Source organism: Xiphophorus couchianus, chromosome 3 (genome assembly GCF_001444195.1).
Source record: "Xiphophorus couchianus chromosome 3, X_couchianus-1.0, whole genome shotgun sequence".
Classification (NCBI taxonomy): Eukaryota; Metazoa; Chordata; class Actinopteri; order Cyprinodontiformes; family Poeciliidae; genus Xiphophorus; species Xiphophorus couchianus.
Window position 1 is genome coordinate 17,777,274 of NC_040230.1, and position 24,678 is coordinate 17,801,951.

General features: G+C 38.9%; 2 protein-coding genes across 3 annotated transcripts; one reads left to right on the top strand and one right to left on the bottom strand.

Moving 5' to 3' along the window:
• The first annotated feature begins 1,255 nt into the window (after positions 1-1,255).
• On the top strand, positions 1,256-9,493 carry plekha8 (pleckstrin homology domain containing, family A (phosphoinositide binding specific) member 8). Its single transcript, XM_028013317.1, has 13 exons — positions 1,256-1,425; positions 1,837-1,953; positions 2,037-2,192; positions 3,049-3,170; positions 3,407-3,565; positions 3,690-3,730; positions 3,964-4,082; positions 4,450-4,780; positions 5,380-5,465; positions 6,422-6,480; positions 6,760-6,961; positions 7,093-7,154; positions 8,158-9,493. Exons 1-13 carry the CDS (start codon positions 1,386-1,388, stop codon positions 8,353-8,355), a joined length of 1,692 nt encoding a protein of 563 aa, XP_027869118.1. The 5' UTR covers positions 1,256-1,385; the 3' UTR covers positions 8,356-9,493.
• A 2,879-nt stretch (positions 9,494-12,372) lies between these two features.
• Positions 12,373-24,597, bottom strand: colq (collagen-like tail subunit (single strand of homotrimer) of asymmetric acetylcholinesterase). Of its 2 annotated transcripts, none has more exons than XM_028013143.1 (17): positions 23,504-24,597; positions 21,579-21,688; positions 21,305-21,406; positions 20,527-20,571; positions 20,354-20,380; positions 19,538-19,609; positions 18,876-18,938; positions 18,756-18,782; positions 18,630-18,674; positions 18,516-18,551; positions 18,305-18,385; positions 17,918-18,014; positions 17,183-17,313; positions 16,661-16,780; positions 16,416-16,557; positions 16,213-16,315; positions 12,373-14,170 (listed from the first exon to the last, which is right to left on the bottom strand). In XM_028013143.1, the coding sequence occupies exons 1-17, from the start codon at positions 23,598-23,600 to the stop codon at positions 14,101-14,103; spliced, it is 1,368 nt and encodes a 455-aa protein (XP_027868944.1). In that variant the 5' UTR covers positions 23,601-24,597; the 3' UTR covers positions 12,373-14,100. The 2 variants fall into 2 exon arrangements, with proteins under 2 accessions (XP_027868944.1, XP_027868946.1); XM_028013145.1 differs by lacking the exon at positions 23,504-24,597 and adding an exon at positions 23,388-23,503.
• Between the last annotated feature and the right edge of the window lie 81 nt (positions 24,598-24,678).

Consider the following 24,678-nt stretch of genomic DNA (forward strand, 5'->3'; position numbering starts at 1 on the left):
AAACGTTGCATGAGTTGGAGGAAGGACGGTGCAAATTCACCCCTAAAAATATACTTTTGAGTTTAGTTCACAGAGGAGAGTCTGTATTTAACTTGATTTCATAGATCACAATCTAAACATTTTAAATTGGATTTACATGTACATTAAGTCCACTCTCATTTATTCTTTCTATTAAGTAAAGCATTTGAAAACATAAGAAATATAATTTATCAGTCATCTTGCACATGTATTGTGCCTTTATGCAGTGACAGTTTCTTTTACGTGGGGTATAAAATGCCCAAGGTGGCATGAGAAAGAAAGCATTGTGCACCGGAAAAGAGTTGTACCCTGAACACATTTTCAATTGCTTCTGTTCATATGAAGTCTTCAAGAAGCTGGCTTCCCCAGCTCCCCTGAGAGTAGTGAGATTAGATCACATAGTTTCTGTCCTGCCTTTTTTCTGGCAGAATCACCCAGGATATTCATGCAACAACCGCCACTTACCATAGAGTATTTAGCTGATCAGTCTTTTTAAATTTCTCTCATTTTCTTTGAATACATTTACTGTATTTTTCGACTGAATTCCCAATAAAGCCGCTGTAATTTTACAAATATAACTATTTTATTTGGAACACCTGTTCCAATTTCTTGTGAATTAGTGTCAGGCTTTTAGTGATAGACATGGAGAAGACAATTTGCTGATAATTTTACTGAGAATGAAGTTTTAAATTGCATGTGACATTTTAAAAGTCAAGGATTGGATGTTTTGGTTAGCATGGTCATCATCGATTTATCCCTCAAAGAAATATATTCAACAAAATAATCAAAGAAAATATACATTTCTAAAACTGACTTATATGGTGTTCTTATTTTAGGCTATAGAAGACTCCTTGGTTTGTACAGTACGTAATCTAGCTAGAGGTATCAATAGTTGTTCAGGTGCCGGAAAAAAAATGTTAGCAGGTGGCTTTTGGTCATTTTCATGCTATTGCACACGTTAACGCCTCCTTCGCCGCCAAGTTATCACTTCTACCCGAGTTATTCACCGGCTGACTGTTACGCAACGTAGCCACAGTTGACTGTCAGCCCCCTTTCACCACTATTGGTTGAAAATGTATAGCCCCGCCCATTAGTAATTTTCTCTGTTTCCATTGGTCATGTTGAACGCCAATCTCTACTCCAATCTCTCTTGACGTAGGCAGAAGCAATAATGGCAGCGTCTTTCATGATTGGCTAGACTTTTATTCACGAAGAGCTTTACGTACTATTGTTGACGTAGTTTAAATGGAAACCCAAGGACGTCGCTCCGCAATTCACATTCTGGGCCCAATGGAGTCGCTGCGATCAGCTGTGCCACACATCTTGTGATAAACAAGTAATGAACGCTAAAAAGACGTAATTAAACAATGGAAGGTATGCTGTATAAGTGGACCAATTACATCAGCGGTGAGTTCACGATATAACTACGACATGTTTTTAAACTTGGAGCTTGTTTGAGGGCAGCTAGCGGCACGAAACGTCAGAAGCTCACTTGAATTGAGTTTGAGATCTACAAGCTAACGTTAGCTACACTCATCGTTTAAATTTCGGACTTTATTAGTCGGTGTTAAAATGATTATTGTTACTACCTTGAGCTGTTCACCGAGTGTTTCTTTGTTTTATACACATTTAAATAGTAGCAAAGCAAGTTGGACTACTTTCCACTCAATCTGTCTTTCTAATCTGATTTGCCAACTGATTAGTTGTTGCTAACTCAACGTAAATAACTCCAAGCAAATTGATCAAGCTCTGTAGCATTTTGTTACGCTTGCATTAAAATGACACGAATAAAACAGGAACTGTTGTGTCTGTTTTTAGGCTGGCAGCCTCGCTGGTTTGTTCTTGACGGAGGAACTTTGTCCTACTACGATTCTCAAGAAGATGCGTGGAAAGGCTGCAAAGGCAGCATTAAGATTTCAGTTTGTGAAATCCAAGGTCAACGAAGCTTACTTTTCCACTGTACATTGCAGCTGTTGATTTAGTTGTAGTGCTGAATTTTGTTTTCGATGATGTTTCAGTTCATTCCTCCGACTCCACACGTCTTGACCTGATCATACCAGGAGAGCAGTACTTTTACCTGAGAGCCATCAACGCAGCGGAGAGGCAGAAATGGCTGGTGGCTCTGGGCACAGCCAAAGCCTGCCTCACTGACAACAGAACCAAGAGGGAAAAAGGTGTGGAAGCACAAAGAGATACAAGATATAATAAATGGGGTGTAATATTTGGGTGTTTTTAAAGTTTTCTACAAGACGGAGCAGAAGTCTTAATGTTTGCCATCCTTTTTTTTTTTTTGTTTGAATCACAAATCTGTATGATTCAATTTGGCCACAAAAGTGTTTTCCACAGAGCTAAGCATAGGCTGATATGTGGTTATGTTGTTGTAAACCCCCTAGTAAAGCTACTATGGTTGCTTTAATTTAAAACACAAATGAAAGTTATTGCTACTGCTCCAAAAATGATCTAAAACATTGAGTAATATTCAATATTACCATATTATTGCCTATAATATGGTAATGTCAAAAATGAGCTAAATGTAGCTGTAGTTTTCAAGTAGACATGCTTATTGCACCTAAAACTATAATTACTGAATGCATAGAGAGTTGATATTAGTTGGTGTTGTTAGTCTTGCAGTCAGGTGCTTATCATGTATGCAGGTTGTGGCTTGTTAGGTGTCATTTTAAGACAACCATGTCTTATTAGGAGGGATAGATGGATCGTCTTTAATTTCCGCAGAATGATTATGTTTTTCATGACCAGAAGCATTTTTAAAAATCCAAATCTGTTTGTCGTAAAAGCAAGGGATTTTAAGGATCCTTTCTAAAGCTTCCTGGGAGTCTTTGCTTCATGGAAGCAAAAAAAGTATAAAGAAAATCATTCCTTTAACTCATAACAGATTGTGAAGATTTCTTGTTTGTATTTTACTGTGACAGATAAACAGAATTCATACATGCTGAGAAACTCATACGTGAAAACTCTCTTTTGAAGCACTTTTTCTTTCTTCTATTTCTATGTTTTTTTGCATTGCAACAGAGCTTCAGGAGAACACGGAGGCATTAAAAACAAAGATGTCAGAGCTTAGATTGTACTGTGACCTTCTTCTGCAGCAAGTCAACAAAATCAAGGAGAATGATGAGCTGGGAGAAACAGTGGAGGTAACGTTTGGTTGAGCCGATGAAATTAGAGAAGCTGTTGGTTTGTGTGAAACGGCCGTAGCGCACGCTTCAGTTGCAATTAATCAAACCTATGTGCTCTCTCACTCATCATTATCAAGGAAACAAGAAGTACATGTTATCACAAGTACTTCTGTGTGTATATTTTGCGTCACCAAACAGTGCTGCGATATCAGTGCTGGCTTTGTGCTAACGTGTTTATTTGTCTGTTGTTTCAGACTGGTATAGACACTGGAACCATGGTGAAGTCGACATGCACCACATTCCTTAAAACTCTGGAGGAGTGCATGCAGATAGCGAACCGTACTTTTACTACAGATTTAGGAACGCACAGTCCGCCAGGAACTCCTCCAGTTGCGGCGATTAAACCCCAGAAGGTACGTTTCCCTTTTAGACTCTCCAGTTTACCAGTTCAGCCTGATACTGGTATAATAATAATAATCCTGTCCTGTTTTCAAGACCTGAAGTCATTTTAAACTCTGTACTTTGTTTTCCCAACAGATTAAACATGCCAATCATTTAAATCTAAACCTTGGAGAAAAGTAGGTTTTTTTTGTGTTTGTTTTGTTACTTTTATGTAATATTTCTCTCTTTTTTTGTGTAATGGGTCACATTAGATCGATAAAAGATGGTCTAAATCTGATATTTACGTTTTAGGTTGCTTACTCACAAGCAAATTTCATTTCTAGTTCCTGCTAACTAAGATGATTTTGAAAAAAAAAAAAAAAAAGTTTTCAGGTGTTTTCTAAATAACGTATTTTGTTGTGCATTCTAGGTGGAAAGATTTGACCGACGCCTCAGGAGAAATAAGTACACATGGCAACCAGAGCCTCGACTCCAGAGCCGAAGGACCAGATGAGCCAGACAGAGGAGATCATCATCCTCCCCCATCAGGTCAGTCAGGTTTCCTATCTACTTTACACCCTCAGGGGTGTCCTGATATGAAAATCTTCTTTGCATTCCGCAGATGTTTCCTTTTAACACACAGGATCTTTGTATGTTAATACATGAAAGATTATTGGAAACATTTTTTTTTCCCAGGCTATTTTAGGAATTATCCTAGAAATTCTTAAAATTTCCAGGCAAAGCTATGACAAGAAAAGCTTTGTAATAATTAAGATCTAGGTAAAATGTGAAATTAAGTCACATCTCAGTTAGCTTTACAAGTATCCACTGTTGTCACGATACAGTAAAATGTTAAAAGTAATGAACTTCTTCCAATAACATACAATATCCATGTATTCTGTTTTGTGTGATGCAGACTTTGAGTCATCAATCATTCATAGCAAGCAAGTCCTCCCTGCTGCACACATTACCCAGAAGGCCGCTGAGCTTGAACACTACAACCAACCAGCAGGAGGAGATACTGAGAAAACATGCGATCAAGAGAAACATGATCAAGAACTGTGCAAAGGGGACCAAAGCGAAAAGCATGACGGCAAAAGAGGAGAAAAGGGCGGCGTCGCGCTCGAGTGCCAGCAGGAAACCATTTTTGACCAAGAAGAGAACCAAGATCAATTCAAGACCCCGAGCGATTCCTCGGAGTCGGACACAGAGCAGGTGGACACTTTCTTCAACACAATGAGTCACAGGTATGAAAACGTCGCTCAGGAAAGTCCAGTCTCTCAGGAGTCTCAGGGTGCAGCGTGAGCGTACTGAGGGATCGCCTCTCTCGTTCCTGTTCCACAGTATTAGAAGCAAACAGCTTAAGTTATTTAGCTGCTGAACTTACTCTGCATCAGTTAATTCATCTGCACATAGTTTCTTTTAATATGTTTAAATTAGGTAGTATTAATCTTTTTAAAATTAACTAAATAAAATGATAATTAAGTATTTTATTATTGTAGTCTCTCTTTGTCACATGATAGAGAGGCTGTCATCTCATTTCTTGGTTTGTAAGAGTTTATTTTGCTCTCTGAAAATACGTAACACATTCTGCTCTCTGTTAATCACCAGTGTGCTAGTGTGTTTGTTATCTCTTCTGTCAATAAAAAAGAGATCTAAATATGTTTATTTGAAGCTAAGTCGTCCTCAGGTTTTGCCAGACTTTATTCCATGTCGCGTTTCTTTGTGGATGTTTGTACCTTCTTTACTTTTTCTGTCCTGAGTTGAGTAAATAAAATAGAAACAACTTGCATTTAATATATTGTCCTCTTTGAATCTGTCTTATTTTTTTATTTTTATTTTTTAGATTTAGTGATATGAGACTGGATGACGACAATGGTATTCCTTCACAAGAGTTTTTGGATTCCTGCTATGCAATAGTGCCTGTATTAGGTAGGATGGTCACTTACAGTTGCTACTCTTATTGCTCTTCGTCCTGCTCCTTTTTGACATTATACCCATCTGCCTTTTCGGTCACTTTAATAAGAAAATACTTCTTGTCCCATTCTGCTCTTGTTATGTGTGCATGCCACTTGTCTCAGATTCATTTTCTGCTTCCATGCCCTGCATTTATTTCGGCTGTAATCAAACTTGAGTTAGGATGTCTTTATTTGTTGCCACATGTGACAGTTTACTATAATTTTGGAAACATACAGCAATTAATATGTCTGTATCCAAATAAACACATATGCTTGTCTGCTTGGTAACAAAGCAGAAGGCAAACTCAAGCTTTTAAATTCAATTTTATTCTGAATCATCCTTGAAATTAAGTGGGAGAAGTTCTATGCACAGATGTTTTAAAGTGGTTAACAAGACAAGAAAGGCTGTAAGGATGGAGTCTGGTCCATTTACCATCATCTTAATAAATCCATGTGCTGAGTGAGCCTCATAACTCACAATATTATATCTTTGTTCTCACAGTGTAGGGAGACCTTATTCATATCAATCAAACTCCACTTGAGTCTGAATGTAATTATTTATTGCAAGCAGCCACCTTAGTTGTCACTACAATCTTTATGCTCTTTGTTTATTTGGAGATGAAAAAAAAGTAAGAAGACTGTGTAGTAAAAATTATCTTAAGTAAAAAATGATCTTTAGAAAAAAGTCAGAATTCTCATATTTTAAAAGTCAGAATTCTCCCCATTATCCTTGCTACATTTAGCAAGGATAACAATAATTAGGGTGGAAAGTAACAGTCATCAAGTCTGTAATATGATAAACTTCTACCTCCTTCATTGGAAACTTGCAATCAGTTTTATTCTTTTTAATTAACTCATACTAACTCAATGCACCATAAAAGTGAAACTTCAGAAGCAACAGTGATGCTATTCTGGACTCTCTCTTCTCAGACAAACTGGGCTCCACCGTTTTTGCACCAGTTAAAATGGATTTTGTTGGAAACATCAAGGTAAGTTAAGTATTAAATGTAAAATGTTGTTTTACACTGACTTACCATGGTTTAGATATTGCTGTTTAAATTTTGGTGTAAATGTCGACTGGATCTTAATGTGGTTTTAAATATTGTGACTGTATAATTCAGTAAATAAATGAGTGATCTGGAGAAAAAAAAAATCATTTTAATGTTTAATAAATGTACTGTTTCTTCACTTTTTAACAAGTCATTGGGATAATATACTGGATTCATTTCAGATGAAAGACCCCATAACTTTTTCACTGGTCTCTGCAGAAAATTCAGCAGAAGCTGATATCTGACCCTGACGGCTTCCCCACCTTGCAGTCTATTGTTTTGCACGAAGTGCAGACAAGCGTTGCCCAGGTTCGTAACTCTGCGACCGAGGCTCTGCTGTGGCTCAGACGAGGCCTCAAGTTCCTCAAGGAGTTTCTGTCGGAGATCAATGCAGGAGAAAAAGACATCCAGGCAGCGCTGAGTGAGTGGTTCTATTATTTAAGGACATACATTTACAAAGGAAGGTCTTCAAATATATAGAACTGCATCTGTGTTTGCTGTTAGTTTCATGGTGTTCTTTAATTTTTCATACATTTCTTTTATTTCGCCCAGACAATGCTTATGGGAAAACTCTAAGGCAGTACCATGGATGGGTGGTGCGAGGTGTTTTTGCTGTAAGTGTTTCTTACACACGGGTTTCCTAAGCTGAAAAAGTATCAAGTATTTAGGTTTCTGGATCAGCGATGCTAAGAAAGTAGAGCGTAGAAAGTGTTTATATTCTTTTTTTTTTTTTTTAACTTTTTGCTCCATTCTATTATCTGAAAGTTCCACGTCTGTACATTATTCATACTAATGTCTGTTCATTGTCCATCATCTACCCATCTGTTTTCCCATTATCCATTTATCCTTTCATTTTTTTATGATTTATTTGGCTGTCCATCCCTCTGTCAAATTTATCCATCTGTCCATTATTTGTCTCTGTCAGTCCCTCAATTTTTATCCTCTGTCTGTCCATTACCCATCTCTTTATCCATCTGTCTTTCATCCTTCTTCTTGTTGTCATGGAAAAAATTACTTTTACAAGAGTTTAGATAAGAATAAGGAGGACATTTGTTAAGACCTTGTAAGGTGAAAATAGACATGCAGAGACAAAGGAGCCTGTCAGGTTTTCTCTAGCTGACAGTGGATTCTGGCTGCATTTTTATAGGTTCTAGTCAGTAGATCTTGTGACAACATGACCATATGTCCATCTACCTATTTTCCACACATACATCCATGTGTCTGTCCATCCATTCATCACTGTCTGTCCATCTGTCAATTTGCCCATCCTTCTCTTTGTTTACTCCTTGACTACCATTCATCCTACTTTCTTGTCCACCCATCTTTCCATTATCAGCAATTTATCCATTTGTTGGTAAGATGCCTCCATCCATGATTGATCTGTCCATCAATCCATCTCTCTATTATTCTTCTGTCCATTATTAACTAGTTTTCCATCCATCAATCTGTCTGTTCCTCCCTGCAAAATTGTTTAGAAGGAACTGCAAACTAGGAAGAGTTTTTTTTTGTGCAGTAAAATGTCCTGAAACTCTGTGCACACATCAACACTCACCCCGTTTCAGAAAGGTTCCCTGTCTTGAAGCGTGACACCTAAGCCACTACTTTTTTCCTCGACAGCTGGCTCTACGAGCCGCCCCGACCTATCAGAGTTTCACTGCTGCCTTGGTGTCGAGAGAGGGGGATGAGCAGAGGAGCGACTTTACCAGCAGCATGCACAGGGATCTGGAAGTGTACCTCCCGGCCATGGAGAAGCAGCTGACCATTCTGGATGAACTTTATGAAGAATACAGCCTGGAGTCTGATGAGGTGGTGTGAAACCTGAAGGACAGAGTATCAGACGTCCAGGGGCAACGGAGCCTCGCTGATGTTCACAGCAGCGACCGACTGCTGAAAGGAAGGTGCCAGACTGTGCTGTTAGCATGCGTCATGGCGACCGGGGGTCATTCGGTGGTTTGTGAAGTTCACCGCAGGACAGTTTGAAGAGATTATTTAAGCCAACAAAGGGCTTTTACAAGCAAAAAGTAACAACTGAAGAAATAGATACTCCTGGTCTGTTTTAAGACACCAGTGACACTGAAAAAAAGGTTTTCAGTTATACAGACTCCAGCCATATTTGTACAAGGTTTTTTGTTCCTGATTTTTATTTTTCTATTTTTGTGTTGTGGCATTTTACCATTAGCCGGATTTTAAGGTGTATAACTCCACTGTATTTATTTTTCAAAAACGTCCCTGGAAGCTGTCTGTTACTTCCTTTTAATGTCATAAAAGTTTTATGTGGCTTCATGAAATGAAGACATGCCAAGTAATAGCACAAAGCACTTATGGCAAAATAAACAGTCGTAGTGTCACAGCAACCATTATATGTCTCCAGTATTTGATAGTGCTTTACAGAACTGACTCAATTGCATCATGCTATCTTTATTTTTCGCTGTTTCTTACACTGGCTGTGAACATATTTTGTGTAATTTTACTAATTAAATTATTTCCCTAAAACAACAATTTTATTATGCATTAGTTTTATTTTACATCTCATTTTGAGCCACAGTGTTAAGAGTTTAAAGGGACCAAACAGGAGAAGCATAAACCTCTGCTGCCTATTCAGTGATGTAACACAAGTATGAAATGTTAGTGAACGTTAGTAAACTTCTGTTTATGCTGAAACAGGCCTATGCATTCAGTGCATTTGAAATATTTATGGTGTAATAAATCCGATTTGACATGTCTCTGAATTGTGTACATTCTCTGGATGAATATTGGATCCATGGTGCATGTTTAATGAGGGCATGTTTGATATATTAAAGCAACACCGGTGCCATATTGGACTGAAGACGAGCCAAATGCTTGAATTTTGTCAAATAAATTAAGACAGTTACTAAAGTGACCGTGTTTTTTTTTTTTTTGGCTTTGTGTCTACTGAAATTTATCAGTAATTAAATTTTTCTTTTCTCTCTCACCTCGTTTTGGATGTGTGCATTACTTTGTGATGTCAGTTCTCATGCATTTGTTCAAATGCTGACTAATGATGGGAGTGTAGTTTGACGCTGGGTTTAAGGTTTGCCTCAGGTTGAGTCATGGTAAAACAGAAACTAGAGCCAAATTTTTGAGCTTTAGTGAGACAATGTGGCGGGTTGGTTTCTGAAGTAAATACTGTAAAATTCATACTTTCTTTGTAGAAGTTGTGCATATTTTTCAGTTGCATATAATTGTCACTAGTAATGGGCTGTTGTAATATTACTTAGTTATGAACTGTTCTAATATTACAATCCCAAAGATTTTTCCATGAGCAAATTTAGGACTCAGATTTTTTTTTTTACCTAATAAATGATTGAAGAGCTTTAATTCTGCAGCAACTTTCTTTAGAAATATGATTAGAAGTCGATTCACGTTTTATCCACTTCTATGCATATGTAAGGGATTTAAGGGATGAAATTATTTCATTTCCATTTGGGATCAATAAAGTATATTCAAATTTGAATTTGAAAGGTCTGACCCTCCACCAAACTTCACAGTAAACTTGAGGTGCTCTGACACACATTCTGAGTTTGACACCAGACCAATTTCGAGTGTTTATTATCAAAAAGCTCACTTTGGTCACTGGTTTTTGAATGTCCTGTAGATCCTTTAAGTTACTCTCAAAATATTGCACACATGTACTGTTGGATGAACTCCACTTGTTTTTCTATGGTAGGAAAGAAACAACCAATCATTTGGCTTGTATATTGAATCTCTGGTGGAAACTCACGACCTCAAAATGCCATTTATGTTGCATTTTTCTTGCTAACAAGGATATTTTTCTACCTTTCTTGGCTTCTGTCTCACTATTCACTGAGGGAAAGATAAAGATACATTTGGTTCCTGCTTCGGCCTTGTTAAACGCATTTCCAGTCATTTAAAACATTTTAATTAGGCATGTTTTGTTGAGCAGTAAGTTTTCTTATAATTTCAAATTAAATATGGGAATTAAGATCATTATTTTTTTAATTTTTTGCAGTGGTAGCCATAACAACCTACACATATTCAATAATGCAGTCGTGTTATAGCCGGTCTACACAGCAGCGATGGAAAGTGTCAGTGGTTTGTATTAATTAATTTATAATCTCTCACGATTGTGTCAAACGAGTATTTAGACTTTGTGTCCTTGACAAGAACACGCCTCTCTGCGTGCCAGTGATTCCTTCCTGTGGGTCAGAGATTGTCACTTGGCCTGGGTCCTGCCCTGCTTTCCGTTCCTGCAGTAAACATTTGGTCTGCCCTCATCCTACAGCTGTAGTGTTACACCAGAATGAGAATTATATTATATCAGTTTGCTCATGCAATGCCAGTAAGAGTTTAACTTCAAGCGCCGTAAATGACCTAGAGAGGGAGGGAGACTGAGTGAATTTTTTAATTTGAAAGTTCTTTGCCTCCTCTTGGGCTTTTATTTTGTTAACTATAACAGACAGGAAGTGCAACTCACATTTAGAGCATAAGGAAGACCAGAAGCCAGTCACCATCATACCACTTGGTTTTGTTTCTCCTGGAAGTTAGTGGGATCAAGGTATTTTATATTTCGTTGTTTGTCAAGAATAATATTCTGTTGTGAAATGTTTGAATATTTCGTAAAATTTGCCCAATTAGCAGATTTTAGAGGGGTAATTTATTTTTTTATATTCTTTGCCTGATAATAGTTTGTTAATTTATGCTTCATTCGAGTTTTTACAGTGTTTCAAAGTGAAAACTGTACAAAAATGGAAAATGAGCACTAATAAAAGTCAGCTGAAAAATCAGCACATTATATCAATACCTAGCCTGGTTTGCAACAACCACAAACCTCAGTGTGTTTTATTTGAACTTGACTTGTAAGACCAAAACAAAGTACTGCATGGTTATGAAGTGGAAGGGAAGTACAATTGTAAGTACAAAAAAACAAAAAAGAAAGAAAAAGGTTTGGCATGCATTTTATTTGCCTCTCTGTGGAACCACCTCTTGATGCGCTTGTGATTTTTGTTCCAGCACTGAGACATCTGCGGGAATAAATGCAATTGGCCTGGTCAGAGGAATTGCACACGATGGGATGAGTATGCTAAGGTACACTTTTACTCAGGCATCTCCGTGGACAAATTGTCTTGATGTGATTTGGAAAAGGGAAGCAGTATGTTAATATACTTACACAGTTAGATGCAGCCCCAAGCATCTCAGTTGCAGTTCTGGCTAGCTGCCCGTTTTCAACTTTTATTGCCCTGAGCTGGTCTCTGGGTGCAGACCCGGCTCTGATGGGCTCGATTGAGGCACGCAGATTATCTGGAAACCTCTCTTGAGGGCTCCTATAAACTATTGATTATATATGAATGTATTCAGTTCTGGATAAACTATAATGAAGAGTATCCAAGTTTCTAGACTTTATTCCCTGTCCCATGTTTCACATGAGAAATGTGGCAATTTATACATGTATAAGCTGCTCCTGTTTAATTCCAGTCTGTATAAAAGCTGCACACATCTGCCAAATGGCCATTTTTTTCTTGCTCTACAACATATGGATATGGAATTGTTTTATACATAACCTTCTAATTTTGAAAATTACAGACTAAAAATAAAAGTCTTGTAACCATCCATCCTTCCATTGTTCATTCCTTCCTTGGGGTATTTTCAGGTTCCATAAAAAAAACGTATAAATATTTTCAAAAGAAAAATCTGAGAGGTCATGACAATTCCCATCCCCACAGCATGATGCTGCCACCATCTCATGGGTTTACCACTCTTTCTAATGCAGCACTCAGGGTAGCCTGGTTTTGTTTTTACCTAATTAACATCTGGTGCTGAGACATCAGCAGCATCTCAGTTCAATCACATGAGGTCATTTAAATGATCTTTTATTGGATTCTTTTCTCAAAATTTCCCACAGCTACTGTAAAAATCATATCAGAACAATGAAACATCCGGTCACAGTGCGTAATAATAATAATAATAATAATAATAATAATAATAATAATAATAATGACTTCTTGAAGCCTGATGGTACAGTACATTACCACATGCATGTTCCAGCATTGTTGGGCATACACAGAATCACACACAGACACGACAGTCACAGCAGTTTTCTAACAATATTTCATCTTTAGTTCGTGACACAGTTCATCACTATAAGGTTCATCATACGTACGGTAATAAGCTACACTTGAGACAGGGCACTCCTTTAAGACGCCTGTAATGCCAACAAATGGTGACTAACCAAACAACGCTTGACAAAACCGGTGTATTTCCCACCGTCATGCATGCAGACATGATGCATTAACAGTCTGAGCTCGGAAAAAGTCTTTCTTGGCACTGGGACTCATACAGTAGCTTATGGAAAATGTCAGCTTATATCGGCACGGTTATTTTCAGCACACAGCAGACTACATGTACGCAGTTAAAGATACTAATGAGTTTCTCCGTTGCTTCATAAGACAAAACTGGATAAAGAGGTATTAAGAGTAGATACAGTAATGACCTTAGAACAGACAGGAATTTTTAATTCCTTCCCCCTTAGCAGCTACAGATAAGTCCAGCTGGTTATGTGCAATGAGGAAAATTAAGAGCAATAACAGTTTCAAGCCTTCACATCTTTTGTTTTTGCTTTGAAGCACAGGGGAGGAACGTGATTATGCATTATTGTATGTGTCAAAGGTTTCGCTTGTGTTACCTCTGTGCGTCAGAGTACAGTCAGAGCCATTTAAAAAAAATAAAATAAGAAACACAGTGAGACATGTGTGGAGCTACATCAGTTCCTGAGTTGGTGTTTGGATTTATACAGACTGAGTGTAACTGTCATGTTTCGATGTAAGCTGACGCGAAGTCAACCACTGAAGGTTTTTACACCTTGTGAATCATCTCTGCAGAAACAATCTCGTTTGAAGATCAAAAATACCTTAATACTGAGAGGGTACAATAAATAAACAATAGTAAAAAAAAGTATTTTAAGTGTCCTGTCCTGGCAACCTAAGTAAACAGCAGAGTGGGTCCTGTTGCCTTGCAGTGTCAGAGGCAAATTTGGATACTAATGTTGTGATAAGTTAAGCGCGGTTTAGCCCAGCTTCATGCAAGAGCTGTTTGCTGTCATTCACCCTGCAGTAGAATATCTCTGGATGTCCCGCTTGCCTCTCTCCTGTTTTTTTTGTTGCAGTAACCAGGTCAGGATAAATGCGCTTCTGCTCCAGCTGCTGCTTCTCTGGAACACAACGCAGTGTCTCTTAATTAGGCCTGCGTGGCCGTCGCATTCAGGAGGTTTGGCGCCAGTCCGGTGCGGCCTGTCGAAGTCCTGCTCGTTAAGACAGGGTGCAGCTGTCCTGCACGCTTCTGACGCCTCCACCACCGGGAGGGCGTCTCCGCAGAAAAACAGATGGGTTATGTGAACATTTGTACATATATATCAGCTTTTTTGTTCTTTTTCAGTAGAACATTTGTTGCCTCTTCCTGCCGAGTCTTTTGCTTTTTCAGGGCATTTTTCGTGTTATGTTTTTTTCGTCGTTGGCATGAAAACAGTCCCGTCACGTGTCGAGCAGCATTACACGAAGGATCCGGCTGCACAATCCAGATTCCTCCTCAAGTGAAGAATTTGCAGTTTGTGGAGTCAATAACACAGTACGGTGTGCACTTGAGGAAACCATAAGACCTATAATTGCAGAAGAAATACATTTACTTCAAGATGATTATTATTATTTCTCATACAGTAGTGCGATAACACATCCAGTGCCGTTCACTCTTTTTTTTTTAGTCCTACCTAATTTTTTTTATTTTTATTGAATAAGCCAAATTTTCTTATCGCTTAAAATGCCTGTAAGCAATATTTCTATGTTTAGTTTTCTGTGGATTTTGGCTGCTTTTGTATGCACTTTCTTATACTGTATCTGCTCATGACAGCCTAATGTGCAATATGTGTGTTTATAAATTAGTAAAGTGGAGGGCAGACATACGTAGAAATGTCTTGCCTAAAATACATAATAGTGCAGAAGAACAGTGTGTGAAAGTCATATCTTTCACACACTGTGTCAGGAAAACAATCCTGACAGAAAAGCTGAGAGAAGCATTTGATAGTTTCTTGATCAATTGATTCAGTTAAAAGAAACTGGAACAAACTGTGTAACCAGGTGTTTGAAAATGCGTCTAACATTTGCTGTTCATCAAGTCTTCTATTTTACTGCCTTGTGAAAGTATTGATACTCCTTAACTTTGCCATGTCACAGTCGCAAACTTAAATTGATCTTGTTAGGAGTTTAGTTACAGTAGATGAACACAAAAAAGTCCATGGTTCTGAAGTAGAACTAAAATCAGGTAAGGATTTTCAAAATTTACACAAATAGAAATCTAAATATTGTGGTGTGCATTAATATTTGGGCCTCTTTACTCAAGCATTCCTAAATACGATAAATTATAATGATCTGCTTTCAGACGTTGCCTACTTAGTAAACATGTATATTGATTTAACCTCAGTATATGCACTGATCTGGAACATCTGCCATGATGGTGCAAAGAAGAACTCTTCAAAAAATCAAGAAACTCAGAACCCTGAACATCCTCCTCATGAAACTGTTAAACAACAGTGTCTTCAGTCAGAGGCTTCTTCAGGTTTGCTGTAATACAGACCACTACAGGAAATTCTTCATGCCCACAGTCATCAGCATCTACAACAACTCTTTGAAGAACTCAAGATAATGAGCTACATTTAATTTGCCCCTGGGATTGTGACATTAATTTTGAATTTAATTGTATCAATTCTGTAAATGCTAAATGATTAAAACATTTTCATCATCAAGACCAAAGAATATGGCAGACACGTCAGGGTGAAAGTTGTGAAGAAGTTTAAAGTAGGGTTAGGTTATCAAACTAAATAACTGTTGGGTCTATCACATGGAAAAGGAAAAAGTATGACAACTTTTTTTTCCATCAGAGAATGAGAAGCAGGTCACAGTTGAGGGAAAGATGGATGGAAAACCTTCTAGAGGCGTCAAAAGAGTTGAAACTTGGGATCCAGATTTATATTTAAACAATAAGCTACACCTAGACTTTTAAAAGTATTGCTCAGAGATGTTCTCCATCCAATCTGGCTGAGCATGAGCTATTTTAAAAAGACAAATGGGCAAAAAAATGTAAGTCTCTAGATTTGCTAAGCTAGTAGAGAACGCAAAAGACCTGCAGCTGTAGCTGCCCTGAAAGGCGGTTCTGTCAAGCTTTGAGGAGTGAAGAGAAACTCTTCCTGCACTTTTCAGGTCTTTATCTCTAAAAAGCTTTAAAAATAATTTTCTTTCCACTTCATAATTCTGAACTAGTTTGCCTTGCTTTAATACAAAAACATGGCATGAAAATAGATGGAAGTTTGTGGTTGTAGTGTGTAAGTTTGAAAAACATCAAGAGAAATTAATGCTTTTCGAGGCACTCTATATGTAGACTCAATGCTTTTTTGAATCAGGAGCTTTTTATGTCTGGCTCATAATGGCATGAGTTAAGTGGCTTTGCAAACAAACATCACGTGAAGACCAACACCATATCGGCAGAAGACAAAAAGCAGCAAAATCCAAAGAAATACTTAAAAAGAGCAGCTTAGACAAAAAGTAAACAAATCTCTCTCTTTTCTACCAAAATATAAATATAAAAAAGTGATAACTCACTCTAGGCTTTTGCACAGTGCCATCTAGCACAGGTATATTTTGTACTCACCCTGGAAGATATGAGTTACACGTTTGGTATCCAAAGTCTTTTCCATCACACTCTTCAGCCCCTTCATAGCGGTATCCGTCTCCACAGTAAGCATGTTTACACTCTACAGTAAGATGAGACAGCAGGAGTGTGGAGGTCAGGTTATACGTGCGCAGCAAAGTAGAACTAAGGAGGCTGTTGAAGAACATTTCGCGTGTACTTACTGACACAGCCGTCTGTGACAACTCTGTTCCGGTCATCACACTCCTCCCCGTTGGAGATCTGCACTATCCCGTCACCACAGTAACCTTCATCGTCGGGCGCGTTTTCCATGGACTGGAAGGGCGTCATCTGGAATGGAAAGGTCTTTTGCAGAATTTTAGTGACTTGAACAAAAAAGGGAAAACCTAAAAAAGGAATAAAAGAATAAGAAAGAAACGATTGGACAAAAGTCTGAATGCAGTTAAACCTGGATTGGCAGCCAGCCATCAATGTCTTTGAAATAGAGCGTTTTCTGGTCTTTTCGGAATGCGAGGGCGTTGTCGGTGTGAAGACGCTCCAGTTCTTCCTCATTACTCACCACAAATATCTGAAAGAAAACGGAAACGCAAACAAGTCTGATCAGATACTTCGGCTTGTTGAACTGTACGCTGTTAAAATTGATTACATTCAGTTACATCATATTATGGGGGTACTTTTATTCAGCAGGGACAGAGAAGTTACTCATGGCTAAATGTGGGATAATACTGGAAGAAAACCAGTCGCAGAAGACTTGAGACGGGAGCAGAGGTTCAGCTTCTACCAGAACAACAATCCTTTGTGTTGATCACAATAAAATCCCAATAAAAACCTTTTTTTTTATGGCTGTATAGTGGAAAAACCTAAACACTTTTACATAATTAACAAATTTAATTTCTCAAAACATTTGACTGACATTTTTAGGTATAATTCCCAGTATATTGTTTTGATTGCAACACAACGTTTTCCGTACAACAGGCACTTTGGGATAGCTTCCTGTGTTGGCGTAATCATCAAATGGCGAAGTACTGAGGGAGCTGCAGCCACAGTTTCCAGGAGGACCCGGTGGACCTCGAGACCCTTTTGCTCCAACCATGTAGAGACCTGCAACGAGAAAAGTTATGAATTATCAACGTATTGCTGAAAAAAACCCAGAAAGGATGAATAAATGTCAGAAAAAATGTCAAAGCTTAGCATTTGGTTGTCTGAATAAGCTAAAAATGATCAATAACTAAGAGTGCAGGCAACAGAAGGTGATTTAAATACCAGAAGTCATTACATACAGTATCAATGATTAATCTATCAAGAAGCAGACTCAATTAGTGCACCAGTTAAATGTCACTTTGATTATGTGGTGACATAATATTTTCTAAACTGTAGGGAGGCCTGCCATGTGTAAACTTACTTTAGCCACATGATGTCATCATCACAGCCTCCAGTTTCAACTCGGGGGCTCGCATTTCTTTACTGCTATATAAGACTACTGGTGATGCATGGCCCACTGCTCTAAAGTGTGCTTTTCTTTTGCTGAGTTCTTTCAGCCTTTGACAAAGTTTAAGCCAAAAAAAATAGCACAAAACAAAAATCTTTTGACATCTAAGTTCTGCATAGTCACAAAGAAATGTGACTATGGAAGACATGAGTTAAGCTCATATCTCTTGACTTTCTCTTAAGTCAAGAGAAATTTTGAAACTTGTTGCACATGTACCTGCGGCAGGTAAACCAGGAGGTCCGGGGTGACCAGGAGATCCCTGAGGACCTGCAGGTCCAAGAGGTCCAGTTTTTCCAGGATCTCCTTTCTGGCCCTGAGACAAAATAAAGTGTACAGAGTTACAATAAATCTTTACACTGTGTTTCTGAAATAAAGGCAACTTTAATATGTCAATGTCAAATTCAAGTTTTGCTTTAGAAATATACAGCACATATGATAACCATGCAGCAATCTATTTAAGTCAGTAGTTTATGCAATTCTTAACTTGTTCTAATGGTTTACATGAAATTCCTCCCAAAGTGAAGATGTGCAGGGATTAGCAACTCAATAAAAGGCCAATATGTTTTTTTAAATATACTGCACAATTTAACACAATCTTCTCGCCTGTTTTCCTCTCTTTCCAGGTCGGCCTGTCGGTCCTCTGTTTCCTGAGATTCCAGGCTCTCCTTTTGGACCCATTTCACCCTGGGCAACAAGTGAGATCAATGGAACATTAAAAAAAATTATAATAATTCTAACTTATATTTTACCTAGACAAATGTTGCACTCCTAAGAAAACAGAGAATAAACTTCTGCTCGTTTGAGCCTTACTTGCCTTTTGTCCAAGCATTCCTGGGAAACCCATGGCGCCCTGTGAACAGAAAACAGCAGATGCTTCATATTTCATGTAGCACATGTATTCAAACCTCTGCTGACGCATCATGCTCACCTTGTCTCCTCTAAGTCCAAGCTCACCACGGTCACCTCGGGAACCCTGACAGAGAAGAAACAGTGTATGTACTTCAGGTGGTTTATTATCTCCTTCAAAGCGAAAATGAGCAAAATGATAAGGTACCTTTTCCCCTTTGTACCCAGGTAAACCCTAGAATTAAAGAGATTTAATAATGAGACAACAGGGGGAAAAAAAGAAAAAAAAGAGTAAAGTTGACATCAATGCTTTATGTGTGGATCGTACCCTTGGCCCCATTGGTCCTCTAGATCCGGGCAAACCCATCAAACCCGGGTCACCTTTCTCACCCTGATCATATAAAAAAATAAAATTAAACATGTGGAGCAGGTTAACTTCTTAAAAACACATCAAATTAAACCTCCTTTGGAAATGTTCCCCCCCCCCCACTTTTAATCCCTGCTATTTACAACTTTTCAAAAGCATTCATACCCCAGTTTCCCCAAAGCCTGATTCTGCCACCGCCATATTTCACAGTGTGGATGTTGGATTCAGGTGATGTCCAGTGTTAGTTTTTTTCCTCTTACAGCGCTCTGCTTGTAGAGCCAAATGTTTCATTTTGGTCTAATCTGAACAGAGCTCCCAAATCTTTACCATTTTTCTTGTCGGTTTCCCATTACGATTGGTGTTGTGAAGTGCAGGACTAATATTTGTCCTTTCAACCAATTTGTTCACCTAAGCTGTGGATTTTTGCTGATCAAGAGTTACTGTGACTGTGGACCTTTTAGTTGCTTCTCTTCTGAACTCCTCCTCTCCACCATGTCTCCTGTACGCTCTGCGGTGTTTTTTGACTGTGATAAAGCTCGGGAGGCATGAATACTTTCTGCAAGGTGCTGTGTTGGTAATATGGCGTTTCATAAGGTCTACATTATGAGGTCTGACTTACTCACTTTGTCCCCAGGTGGTCCCGGCCATCCTGCTGGTCCTTGTTGCCCAGGAAGCCCAGGAGGCCCAGTCCGACCCTGGTGTGACACATCAGTTTTGTAAGTTTATGATATCAGGGCTTTTATTGGCACTTTGCTTTACAGGTTCAGAACAAAACCAAGAGAGAGAGTGAGGGAGAGAGAGAGAGAGAGAGAGAAGTCTGAATGTTACATTAGATGACAGGCAGCACAGTGCAATATCTGTCCATTCCTGCTGCACATGTAGAGGCAGAATGGCTTTAACGAGCACTGTCACTTTGCTCTCTTTGATTAAATGATGGCTGTATATAGAACTAGGAGTCTTTGCTTGTTGGGAATAAAATGACTAATGATCTGGCTGAAGCACTAAGCTAAATTGCACTGCAGTGCTGCAAACCTGCTCTGTAAGGGGCTGCACTTACTGCTCCGCCACACTGACAGGAACGTTTTGGAGCTCACTTCTCATCTTGATTTTTCCAACAAACAAACAAGAGTCTCCTGATCTTCATCTGAAGATCAGGAGACTCTTGTTTTTCTCTTGTTTGTTTGCAAATCTCGAACGCGAATCCTGATGTCGCACGCTGAATCATGTCAGCGTGCATGTCTGAGGTGTTTAGCCTCAGCAGCCCCTGCATCCCTTGCATCCTGACAGCCTGCCTGCTCTGTCTCCTGTCAAGGTTGTGTACTCGCACACAGTGCCTCTCTTGATGTGCACTCGCTTTCAGGGGATGTGGAGGGGATGCTTTTTTGAGAAAATTCACTTACAGCGGAAAGGAGAACGGCATGATTAACGGGGACTCTCACCTTTTGCCCAGGTCTTCCGATTTCTCCCTGACGACAGGATGCGGAGGAGGGGACAAGGACAGCAGGCACTTAATGAGCTTCGCAAAAGCATTTTTCAGTTATGTGCAACAGGTCAATTCAATCTGCCTTTTCAGAAATAATTACAAGATGAGGAAATCAAATAAACTGCTTACTTTTTCTCCTTTAGGCCCTCTCATTCCGGGAAATCCAGGGGGACCCTTGTTATCATAAGAAAACACAAAAATAATTGGTTATGAATCACATAGATAGCCATCTAAATTAGTTTTACTGTCGGCAACATGCTTCTTGGAGAGCAGAGCTGCAGTTTTAATTAGCTGAAGGCTGACTGGTCTCTATTGATTCGAGAAGTGCCTCATGGGTCTTTTTGATAGACTGGACTGCAGTCCATCTGGTGGTGTAAGCAGAAGCCTCAACAACCGCTTGAGGTAAGCTGCCTATTACTCACAGAAACTCAAATTTCTCAGCAGGGCAGATGTGGCTCACAAGCACAAACAGAATGAAAATGGTTGTTTTATGTATATATTTGTCATGACTTGAAAACACAAACGCATGCACGGCGTGCGTCGGAGATCCCTGGACTTTACGCGACACAGCACGCCTTTCCAGCTCCTCGGACAGTTTCTGAGAATGATGTGTGGCACACTGGCTGGCAGTGGAAAAAGGCTATTTATGTCGCAGCTAAATGTGGAGTGTTAATGGACTGTTGTGCTGTAAGGGCCAGAGAAATCCCCATCTTCTCCACAGGAACTATCAAGTTGGAGGGGAGATTGAGGCAAATATTTTGCCAGAGTACTGATTCGTCACACTTTGTTCCTTCCTATGAAGTGATTTGTAGTCAAGCCACATAATTGTTCGTGCGTGAAGCAGGATGAGTTGGATGTGTTGAAATGTCAGCGACAAGATCTTGAATCTGAGAGTTTGGTGCTTTACCTGAGGCCCAGGCGGTCCAGCAGGGCCAGGAGGGCCCTGGACACAGGCAGAACCTTTACTCTTATGGCCAGACTCACTGCCATGACGTGGGCCGTCTTCTTCCTGTGAAACATGAGGTTTGACTTGGAATGAGTCAGATCTACATTTAATTGTCACAACATAACCAAAACACCAGGAGAACTCTAGTCCCAAACATATCTAGCAACCCATATGACTGTAACCTAAGGACATATCAACAGCTTCATACTCCACAATAGAAAGTCACATGACTCACAAGTGTGTAGCGGCGCCAAAGTGAAGGGGGTGGAGGAAAGAGCGGGGGTGGTGGAGGACTCAGTAAACAGCATGGGTTAAATCTCTTCTGCTGCTCCTGGGATCTGAGAGCTGTGCACAGCGTACATGCAGTCACAAATTAAGCCAGCGATTAAACAGTTCTCTTGACCTGTCAAGTTTATTTACCTGTCCAAATAGCAAGCAGTTTATTCAGAACCCTTGAAATTAACCATCGTTTTTACCTTCTAATTCAAATTTACACTAGTTAAAATTATTTTTACTAAAGTCTCAGCTTGGCTTTTGACGCATCAGTGAACAACAAAACCAAATCAATGGATGGCTCTTGTGTCAAGTGTTAAACTTGTCATCTTTAAATGTGTACACCAGACAACTAGAGTGACTAAAGAATTAGGTTAGTCAAAAACAGAGCCTAAATGGAGCACTTGTTGACTGGTTAAAGACTTGACCATTGCTGTCCAGATCACAAAAAATGTCAACTAATGAATTTGTGCACTTTATTGCAGTTGTTCACTGACATGGAAAATTAGTCAAGAAGAAGAGCTTAGCTTCACTTATTCAGCTAGTTGAAACTGATTTGAGCAGAACGGTGGTAGAAACATGTATTAGCTGGTTGACCAGTGGAAGGATGCTAGTTGACTTAAGGGAAGTCCAATTGTCAATGTTACAGAGCTGATGCAACTAAAAATGCCAAATATTGTACATGTTCACTAGTGCAGCTACAAAGTGTTTACCACTTGAGTAGTATGTCTAGAACTAAACTACTGGTAAAGCATAACTAACTTCACATTAGTTAATTATGTGAAGTGTTTTAGCCAGACTAGTAAGCTACTCTATTTGAAATTGTTAACTAGTTAAACCGTGTGCAGCAATTTGTAAATAGTAAAAATATTGTAAATGGTCTGCTCTTTTAAAATGCTGAATTATGCCCAAGTGTGTGTTAGTTAATTGGGTGAAGTTTTTTTCCCCCCCCAGACTAGTAAACTACTGCATTTCAAAATGTCAACTAATTTACCAGAATGAAGTTAATGTTCCAATATATAGCTAGTGCAATGCTGCAATTCATTTGCACAGTAAACTCATATGGCTAAGAAATGTTTACTGCTTGATTTGTAACATTGCTTTTGGCCTTTATGTTAAAAAGCATTTGAAATATTTTAACATATTATTCATTTAGGTTAGTCTAGGTAATCTCCTGCTGACTAGGAGGTCAAAAAGTCTTCTAGTTAGCCCTACTAGTCCAGCACCATGTCTTACTTGTGGAACTTCTGGCCTGCTAGATGTAGTAGCAGCACTGTTTTTCTTTTTTAACTATCTCTGCTAAATATTGAACTAGTGAGGGCAAATGTTTTACTGTAATGCAATATAACTACTGCAGAATAGTCACAAACTGGTTGGCAAAAATGATGGCTGATTTCAATGATATTGAATATTCACAAAAATGACTGGCCATACTGTCACAACTCATTTCTGGCCTCATCGTAAGCATGAGCAAAGAAATCTTTAACTTTAAACTTGTGCTCATCCATCTGCAAAGAAGCAACAGTGTGGAGTGATCCGACATATTTTGGTAGACACCTCACAAGAGGGTACAAGATGCACAAGCAGCATAAGCAACACGAAAACAGGTGCAAAATATCAAATCATGACACCCAGACACAGATATGAAGTGCCTCTCGCAGACGGACTGAAGCTCCTCTCACTATTTATAGAGGCATTTACAGTCTACTTCAAGGGAAACAAGGAAAATCAAAACAACTCGACATTATGATGAGATCACAGTGATACTCACAATCTGTATTTCCAGAAGCCCTCAGCCCAGGTGTAATGCATGCACTAGTGCAGTAACTCACTGACACAACAGCCCACATACAGTATATGCAAGCTCATGGTTTTACATGCTCCTACCTGCTGGGAATGACAGGAAGCTGTCCAGAAATGAGGACTGAGCCAGGCAAAAAGAAAACCACAGTGGCAGACACAGTCCAACAGCTAGAAGAGTCATGCTGCCACAGATAGTTGCCCGACTTTACGTCTGAGCCAGAGCAGCCTTGAAACTCTGCCTTTCTCTCTCAGCTCCTCTCCTCACCGTCCTCTCCCTCTCTGCTCGCTCGTTCTGTTGGTTTCCCTTACGCCTTCACAAGAGAGTACGCTGACCAATACCCATTAAATCTTTCCTCCGCATCAGTGTGCTCTAAAATTACAGGAGACAGCACACCAGCTGCCTTCAGTGCCAATATTAGATCCCTACTACTGTAGAGGGGTCTTATTATTGTTTCCACTCCTCTGTAGGGAGTCTTAATAAAGACAAATCCACAATTTGCTATCCTGAAAATAGGACAACATAGGAAAGAGTGACCTCAATTAGAAACTGCTGCTATTTTTTCTTTTTTGCAAGATAAAATGCATTTTACGTTTGCACTGTAGTGTCAAAAATGAAACACCTGTTTTCTTAGTCCATATGACATTTTGCGAAAAGTCTTCAGGAGTTATCAAGATGTTTGTTGACAAATATGAGAAAGGTCTTTGCAATCTTTTTGCCCCGCTTTCCCTTTGCTTTGAAACACATGCCATTTGGCACTAAACTTTATCGAAGCGAGTGAGGTCTGTACATAACTTGGTATCGTTCTGGTTTATTTTACCTCTTGGAAGAGTGGAGTTAATAAGAAAAGAGATTTTAAAAAATGTGGGCAATTGTATTTTTCCCGTAGAACTATGCTGGTTTGGCTAGGTCTGTTCCTCAATCAGAGCATCATTTAAAAACTCCATGTTGTATTTACTCAGGAAATTTCCGATACATAGTTTGATCTCTGATCTGAAACATTTAGGTGTTATAGAAACAAAAAAACATAAGTCTGTAAGAAGAAAAATACTTTTTCACAGTATTGAAACTTTTACTAATTTGTCTCTTAAATTTATCAATAACTTTAATATGAATATTTTTTAACTTTATACAATCTTGTCTATCAGTCAACAATATAGAAAGTGTAAGTAATAAATGTGTAGTTGAAAGTTGTTTCATAATTGCACTTTTATTATCTGGATCATCTATTGTATCATTAATATGAACCTGAAAGATGAGG